This window comes from Centruroides vittatus, unplaced genomic scaffold (genome assembly GCF_030686945.1).
Source record: "Centruroides vittatus isolate TY-2023 unplaced genomic scaffold, ASM3068694v2 scaffold_996, whole genome shotgun sequence".
In the NCBI taxonomy this organism is placed as follows: Eukaryota; Metazoa; Arthropoda; class Arachnida; order Scorpiones; family Buthidae; genus Centruroides; species Centruroides vittatus.
The window spans coordinates 766,012-775,595 of NW_027122724.1; the positions used below are offsets into that span (position 1 = coordinate 766,012).

At 31.3% G+C, this 9,584-nt stretch overlaps 1 protein-coding gene across 1 annotated transcript; it reads left to right on the forward strand.

The window, feature by feature from the left end:
• The first annotated feature begins 7,490 nt into the window (after window positions 1–7,490).
• Window positions 7,491–8,489, forward strand: LOC136990643 (uncharacterized). The gene has a single exon (XM_067289033.1). It carries the CDS (start codon window positions 7,491–7,493, stop codon window positions 8,487–8,489), a length of 999 nt encoding a protein of 332 aa, XP_067145134.1.
• The last annotated feature ends 1,095 nt before the right edge of the window (window positions 8,490–9,584 follow it).

The following is a 9,584-nucleotide window of genomic DNA, read 5'->3' on the forward strand; positions in this document are numbered from 1 at the left end:
TAAATTATACGCATTCTTCGCCATTTAATTATAGTGTGACGACAGATAACAAGAATTTAATATGTATAACAATAACATATATATTAAATGTATAGAAAATTGATAATGAGTAAACACAAGTGACTAACGAGAAAAGTACATTTATAAGAATGTAGTTAATAATTACATGTTACGTTCGCATAGAAATATATTATTTGCATTATCAAATGTCAAGAATTTGTAGATATTTTGGACAAGAAATGGCACGAGTGTCGTTTTAATGTGTGTTGCAAATATAAAAAATAATGACAGATGTAAATTTTTTTAAATCGAATTTTATCCTTTTACTTCATAAAACCAATTTCCTGCACAAGATAGATTTCTAGGTTTATTCTTAACACTTAATTATTAATATTATATACTTTTTTTCATTAATAGATTTCTTGCAGTTTTTCTCTCCCGAAATACTTTAACACAAAAACCATTATTTTTTCACCATTCTGATTCTGTAGACTATTTAAACTCATTTTTGATATCAATTTTATTAAATTCTTGGAAACAAGAATATTCTTAATTCAAGCATTTATAACGATAAGCATGTTACAATCACTACTGTACACGTGATTGAGCAAAAATGTAATTTAATTCATTTGTTTTTCGTTCATTATGACATAATTATATGACAACATGTTTATAGTTTATTTTCTTTAGATTATTTAATTACTTATAAGTAATTTATTACAAAGTTGTAATGTAAAAAAAGAATTAAATTACAATAATTATTTCGAGTATTTAAAATAAAAAATAGTATTTAGTTTTTATTTAACTGTTACACGATCCATTTTGGTTCGAGAACCGTTTTTTATTAAACTCCATCTCGCAATACTACTTACATATATTTCGATAACAAGGCTAAAATAAAAGTTCAGATTTGAAAATAAATTATTATGAATAATCATCAAACATTCTCTGTAAATATCCTCAGTGTTTGTTTCTTGTTTTTTATTGGTATATCTCTCAACTCCTACTAAATGTATAATAAATTTAGGTTAATTAGAAGTATACATTCACGACTGTAGTTCATGAAAAATTAAGACTAGAAAATTGTCATTTTCAACTTTTAGTTATACGTGTAGATATTTACATGTTCTCAGCATTGCTCGGACGTTTTATACGAAAGTAGATTGGTTACAGTTTGTTCAGTAGCATTTTTGAACTAAAATGTACATTAATTGCTTGGCGTATTTACAATAATAAAACTGAAAAACTGAAAAAGTTGCAAAGACTTAATACAGGAAACAGGTAAACACATTAAGTAAAATATTACAATAAAGACTTACAAGACTGAATACAATATTACAATATTAATACGGTTAATTCAGAAAAACTTTTTTTGCACGGTAAGGACATGAAAGATTATTAATGCTAAATTTTCTGCCAAAAAACTGAAACATTTATATAATATTATAACTAACATACGCATAAACACATATTGAGTTTTATATATTATAAAAACTGAACTAATTGCTTTATATATGATTGAAAGCGCGTAGCAGAACTGTAAAATTACCGTGTATTTTTATCATGGTTCTTTTGTATTTCGAAGAAAATTTACATTAGATAATTAATTTTACCTTTAATAAATATATATTTGTAATTATCATAATCTGAAAATTTTTAAAAAATTTTTTATTGGTTTGCAACGTATCACAAATTCTATAAATTAAATTAAATTCATTACATTCGTACATGAAATAACTTAAAGTGAATGAAACACATTCCTATTTCACAAGGAATTTCGGTTTCAAGATTTATGTAAATGAAATAAAATTATAGGAATTTCTACCAACACGTGTACATTTGAGTTACAGTGGTAAAGCTTTGATGTACTAATATAATACGCAATCATATTCTGCATCAAATAATATAACATTTAAATTAATTGTAAAATCATTTATAATTTTTTAAAACTACGGTATAAAGTATTAAAAAATAATTTTATTTGATATTTTAACGTTACATACAATATGAAATTATACGATATATTTCTAAGCATTTTCTAATAGTTTTAAGTATATTTCTGTTAATAGAATTAATAATATAAGAAATTGTTTGATTGTGGTAATCTGCCTACACGATATTTTTTCGAAATCACGTTACGAGGGTTTTAATGAACAATTACTAAGATTAATGAACAACAACTAAATGTTAATGAACAATTACTAAGATTATTTGCCGGTTGCAATTTTTAAGTTTGTAATAATTGAATTGTAAGTTATTACTAATTAATTAAATTAAATTGTTCCCGGAAAATGTCACGATGACTAATATTATTATCGACAATGATAATGGTAAAAGTATACTTTTACTATAACGAACATTACTTTTTCTCCAGAGTTCGCTGACCTTTGTTTCTTGAGAGGTATGGTTGGATTCTTTTTGTTTACAAAATATATTGTTCGATGGCAGTCTCAATGCTTTTCATCATAAACATCGTATCTAAATTAAGTACGCCTATTAATAGTTAGAACTAATTAAATTCAGTTATATTGGCATGCTGCACCAGTGGCCAAGCGGTTCTGTAGCTAAACACTGGGAGTTCGGTCGCGGGTTTACGCCGCGCTCGGACGGGCTGGCCACGTGGAGTTTTCCGGGTTTTCTTCACGTTTGTAACACCTGAATAAGAGCCAGTTTCCATTACAAGGCTTTTCGAAAGGCATTTTTTTCCCTGGTGTAACATCATTCTCTAGAGTAGGCAACAGACGGCCGGATGGTTGAGCGGTAGAAATAGCAGCCTACTATCAATGCAGACTGCTATCAATTATTAACCTGCGCCAGGTACTCGACGTTAACATTACACAATCTTATTATCAAGCAACGATAATATGTGCATCTTTTTACTAAAATTTTTTCTTAAAGAAATATTACTTGTGTGCTGACGTAATAGTTTGTTATATTCTATAGTTTGAAAACACGTCAGATATTTAGTATTGTGTAGACTACTCTTAGAAAAAGAATAGACATACACAAAACAGTTTTTCACGTTATGTAGAACATATATGTATATGAAACAAAATACTGTATTAATTTAGATCAGGCATGTCAAACTCATAAGATATTGCGGGTCACATGATCTATTTTGTACTAAGTCGACGGCCTCGTGTTTTCAATGTTCAAAAAATTAATAAAATAAGATTAGTAGAATGATTATATTATGTATTTATTAGACTCAATGTTAAGCTGAATATATTGTATATTATATCTACATAGACATTTTATATTTCATGTTATTTTTAAACTTAGACAATGAATATTTTATATTTCTTACAAAAAAAGCAAAAATAAAAGTAGTAATAAAAAATAAACAAAATTACAGTTTAATATTACTTTTTTAGAAGATATTTGACATCGTTTTTCACAGAGTCATGAAAATTCGGTTGAATGTATTGAGCCGATGCAATTTTTAAAATTGATGATAAATGTTGACCTGTTAATCTTGACTTTTTGAATTTTTGTTATTTTTCATTAAAGAAAATAGTTGCTCACATAAATAAGTGCTTCCGAACATAGCGTGTATACGCGTAACAAACTATAACATTTTAGGAAACCGATCTACAGATAAATATGTAAAAATGTGGAATTTCAACTTTCGTACACTTTTTCTTCAGCAAATTATCACATTGGATTTCAATTAATTCTATTTGTAAGTTTTCATAGACGATTTTAATATCGATAGATAAAGGTGAAGTAAAAAGACAGCTTTAGAGCTTTTAAAATCAGAAAATCTTCGATCGAAATCCGTTTTTAACAATTTAGTTTGGTGAGCATATTCTGTAAATTTTAATTAAGGTGATTTAAGCAATAGATATTGACAGCTTTCGAAGTGAGACAAGTTCTCTTTTTCCATTTGTTTTTCCGCCAAAGTAATAAAATTTGTCTGAAAGCGTTAATATTATCGAATAGCGTTGTAACAACATAATTTTTGGCTCGAATCTTAAGATTAAGTCTAATAAGATCACGTGTAATATCAACTGAGAAGGCCAGGTCCTTTATACATTGATCTAACTTTTAATTCAGCACATTTATAATTTTTTGTCTGCAAAAAAATTATGATTTCGTCCAGAAATTTGAAGAATCGTTTTAACACTTTATGACACGAAAGTCATCGAACTTCGGTATAATATGGTAGATCGGTGTATTCACATTCAATATCTGCTAGAAATAAAGCAAATTGACGATGATTAAGTCTACGTGCTCGAATATAATTCACAATTTTGCTGACTATTTTAAAAACATGTCCGATATTAAAAATTTTAAAGCGCAGTACTTGCTGGTGAATAATACAATGCAAATGTTCAATATTATTATTACCATGCTGTTTGCATGTTTCTTTTAATCTTGCATCAACTCCTTAATAATACCGGTCACGGTAAATGCACCATCAGTCGCGAGACATACTAACTTTTACAATCTTAACTTATACTTTTTCAAAACTTCCATAACTGCATCAAAAATATCAGCTACAGTGATTGTATTATGCATAGTAATTATTTCCGAAAGTTCTTCACTAATTTTTAAATTAATATCGCATCCGCGAATAAAAACGGTTAGCTGAGCGATATTACAAATATCTGTACTTTCATCAATTGCAATAGAGTAGGCTTGAAATGTTGATATTGTTGAATTATGCTGATTTCTCAAATTCTCGGCTATTTTATCAACTTTGCAAGCTACAGTATTTCGATTTAAACTGACACTTTTATATTCAATGATTTAATGATTTACAATGTAATGATTTTAATTCTGACAATTTGTCTTCACGAAGTATTGCAACGCATTAGCCATAGTTTTATTTATGAGTTCTGTCTTAGTGCCTTTTAAAATTATATTTTTTAGGAGCTGAAATACAGTTTAAAATAGTATTTATATTATTATAAATTATAAAAATTATAATTTAGATTATGGTGATAAGAATTTAATAATAAAATTTATAGAAAATATGGATAGAATATATTTGAAATTAAATAAATAAAAAATATCGTTGATAAAGGAAACACGTAATGTAAGGGGGCAAGCCACAACTAATTTTAGGTGGAGAGCAAACAATTTCAATTCAACTAATTAATTATATACTGAAAAATTGCAGACCGCATTGTGCCATATCACAACAAATAATCGCTCGTTTTAGTTTCTTTGTGTTTAGAATTTTCACTTTACTGTTGAGAAACTCTTCTATTTTTTTTTTTTTTTTAATTTTAATTTTTTCTGGTTATTTTTGTAATTTATTTATACCACCATATTTTGAATTTAGTTCATAACATACCATTATTAAGTTTGTCCGAAGGGCGATTTTCGGTACCGCAAACTACGAAGCATCTTTTATCTAAAGGTTTAACTTTATTTCTTCATTTTCTACAATATTATTTGTATTCGTTAATTGTTTTGCGCTGTAAGCTACAAATTTCTATTTTTCTATTTGTATAGAAGAAAATCCCTGAACCAAATTTTTTTTGTCTTCAATTATAGTTATTATTATACTTCTTGCCTCTTCCTCTCATCAAAAGGATAAAAACCATGTTGAATTTCCTATAGCATCAAAATCAGGTAGCTGTTGTTGAGCAATGTATCTATTTTGGGTTCATTACAGATAATAATTTTTTTTTTACTTTTGCTTTAAAGTGCGATTAATGTAATAATAATTTCTTTCAGCTGTTTATATCAAAAATAAATGCAAAAAACGTAAAAGCACAAAAATTTATAACAGTAGATAACGATAATGATATAGTTAACATTTCTCGATACATTATTTTTCTTTTTTGAAATCGTTTATCAAGCGTTGAATGTTATTCTTTCTTCTCTTCAAAATACTGAATTGCGGAGCTGTGTACAGAAAAGAATTCCAGGCAACAAATGTTACATAGACGTTGTTGTTGTTGTGAAATACTAATACTAATTGATAGCAAAATCCTATCTTCGTTGCTATTGTTGTAGTAAATATTACAACTGTCACTCATAAATACGTTTCCAGTATATACAAACAAATGGACAATAACTAGTGGATTAGTCTTGTTAATTCTTTCGGCATTTGCGATTTCACAACACTCTCAATAATATACATGTTTCATATAATAAATATTTAAAGAATTAGCATTAACTAGAGTAACACTTAAGATGAATTAACACTTAACTAGAGTAACAATTCTTGAGATGATTTATTATTGATGAACAGAAACAAGAAAATCGATTGTGTAACGTTAACCCTCGTTTCAACGAATTACATTTCACACTAACCGAAAAGTATGTGTTGCCTAGAAACAAGAAATAATCGAAAAATTATAATTTTAGTACTTTCCTCTTATGTAATTTTTAAATTTTAAAATGTTAACGAAATGCATAATTATGTAATTTATAGAATTACACAGTTAATGAATTCTAATTAACTTATATAAAGCACTTTAAAAATGATTCTCATTGCTTGTACTTTAATTTAAAATAGAATTTAATAAGTGAGAAGATAATTGTACAGTGGTTAAATACACTTCGATTTTATAAAATTATGAAGGCATAGTTTGGAATCTATTTCTCACGATTTATATCACAAAAGATATTTTGAAACATATTACACAAGACGTCATTACGGAGTATCTCACTTATTTTTATTTTCTACAAAATAACTTATCGTTAATAAATTTACGGAATGCGAATGACATAGCACAATATAATTTATTTATTAAGTTTTTTAAAAGTAGACAAACATTTATGCCAGGAGTTCAAAGATTAAAAGTTTTGGTCTTTGTACAAAATCAACCAAAACATCAGATCAGATATTGATTGTTAGTAATTAATCAGAATTCACTTAAGTCTATTATTCTAAGATATGCAGAGTACTCAACTTGGATACTAAATATATTAAATTTTATTTAAATCCGTTAATTTGTTGTGACAATATTACCCCATCATCTTAAATAATTAACTTCAACTTATCAATAATTATAAAATTAATATTCCAAAAACTTTTGATTTGTTTCCAATGACAAGATAATACATTCCATCTTTCTGAACTGCTAATAATTATATTTTACCAGCAACAACAATAAAAATAAAAATACTTAGCTTTTATAATAATAGTAATGATTATTAATTATTGTTATAAAGTTAATATATTCGTTCTTAATTCAGATTATTTCATTTTAATTTACCTTTGCCAGAAGTTTAAGATCAATTCCATCAATTTTATGAGCATTGGAAAATGTAATGCTTTTTCTTACAAATTCGAATATGGATTTAAAGTAAGTTGTTCGTTTATTTGGTTTTGTTTATATGTCTCATTTACTGTAATTACTTCTGATGATCTACTTGTGGTGTTTAGTGTGTACGCACCCTAGGTAGGATGTGCAACAGAAAAGAAAGAATGTTTTTGGAGTGAATTGGATGAAGAAATAAGGACACTGGAAGGAGGGGAAAGAGTAATCGTGGGAGGCAACTTTAATGGGCACATAGGGGGGCGGAACATGGGCTATGAAAGGATCCATGGAGGTCATGGGGTTGGGGAACCCAACAAGGAGGAGGAGAGTATATTGGGTTTTGCTGTGGCTTTTGATCTGGAGATTGTGAATTCTTTTTTCACTAAGCAGGAAAGTCATCTGATAACTTTCAACAGTGGGCCTCATAGTTCGCAGATTGACTATATCCTTACTAGACGAGAGCACCTTGCGACGGTGATAAACTGTAAGGTTATACCAACAGATCAAGTATTGGCGCAACATTGGTTGATGTGCATAGACATGAAATTAAGAATGTATAGGAAAAGTGGAAATACACAGATGAAGAAAATCAAGTGGTTTCGTTTGAGGGAGGAGAGGGCGAGGGCGGAGTATGTGGAGAGGGTGCTGCTACAAATCTCGCAAGAATGGGAGGGGATGCAGGACTGGTGGGCATATAATGCCCAGGCTATCAGGAACTGTGCGGATGAGGTGCTTGGTGTAACATCTGGAAAGATTAGGGTGCAAAAGGAAGGTTGGTGGTGGAATGAAAATGTGCAACAAGTTTTTCAGGTAAAGAAGGAGGCAAAACGGAAGTGGGACAGGTCACGTACTGAGGAAGATAGATTTGCGTATAAAACGGCAAAGCGTGAAGCTAAGAGAGTAGTGGCACAGGCAAAGGCAGGAGCATATGCGAATTTATACGAGGAGTTGGATACAAGGGAAGGACAGAAGAAAATATATCGTTTAGCCAAAATCAGGGATAGGGCAACGAAGGACATCTCGCATATAAGGCAGATCAAGGACACAACGGGGACGGTCCTTCGAAGGGAGAACGATATACGAGAAGGATGGAGGGCATACTTTGAGGGACTTTTGAATACAGAGAATGAAACAAAGAACAGAGAGAAAGGAAGCCAAAACATGGGCATGGTACAGATGGTAACCAGAGAAGAAGTGGAAAGGGCCCTAAAGAGGATGAAGAACGGTAAAGCGGAGGGCCCGGATGGAATTCCTGTAGAGGTGTGAAAGTCATTGAGGAGAAAGGGCATTGACCTGCTATGGGACCTATTCAAAAAAGTCTTTGAGCAGGAGGAAATACCTAACGAATGGAGAGAAAGTATACTTGTACCTATCTACAAAGGAAAAGGGGATATTCAAGAGTGTAAAAACTACAGAGGAATAAAGTTGATGTCCCACACGATGAAGATTTTGAAAAGGGTTTTAGACAGAAGGTTGAGAGCAGAGGTGACAATTGCAGGAGAGCAGTTTGGATTCATGCCAGGACGATCAACAGTCGATGCCATTTTTGCCCTTCAACAAATGTTGGAAAAATATTGGGAGAAGCAAACCCGGCTGCATATGGCATTCATTGACCTGGAGAAAGCTTATGATATGGTGCCTAGACAAGAACTCTGGAGGTGTCTAAGGGAAAAGCTAGTTCCTGAAAAGTATGTTAGATTGATACAGGAACTATATAGGGATGTGGCCACAAAGGTTAGGAGCTGTGTTGGAGTGTCCCGGTGCCTCAAGGTGGGAGTTGGTTTACATCAGGGGTCAGCACTGAGCCCCTTCTTGTTTAACATGCTGATAAAGGTGATCACGGACGGGGTCAGAGAAGAGGCGCCTTGGACCGTGTTGTATGCAGATGATATCGTTCTGTGCGCCGAGACTAAAGAGGAGCTGAGGGTTAAATTGGAAAGGTGGTTGGGCACGTTCGAAGGGAGGGGCTTGAGGGTAAGTAGGAGTAAAACAGTGTATATGTGTAGTGGGAGGTGGATGGTGCACGGGAGAGGGATCTGGAGTTGAGGGGATACGTATTTCGCAGAGTCAATACTTTTAAGTACTTGGGGTCAACTGTAGCGGAAGATGGAGGTGTGGATAAGGAGGTGACAGGCAGGATTCAGGCTGGCTGGAGGAATTGGAGAGATGTCAGGTGTGTTATGTAATAAGAGGGTGCCGCTTAGGTTGAAAGGGAAAGTTTATCGGGTGGTAATGAGACCAGCTATGTTGTATGCTATTGAAACTGTGAGCTTGAAAAAAACCTATGTCAAAAGGATAAAGGTGGCGGAAATGAGGATGCTCCGCTGGATGTGTGGGGTTACGAGAAGGGATCACATTCGA

What these genes read in the sequence shown, in the direction of transcription:
- LOC136990643 (XM_067289033.1), top strand. Translation starts at nt 7,491, where the DNA reads ATGGGCTATGAAAGGATCCATGGAGGTCATGGGGTTGGGGAACCCAAC.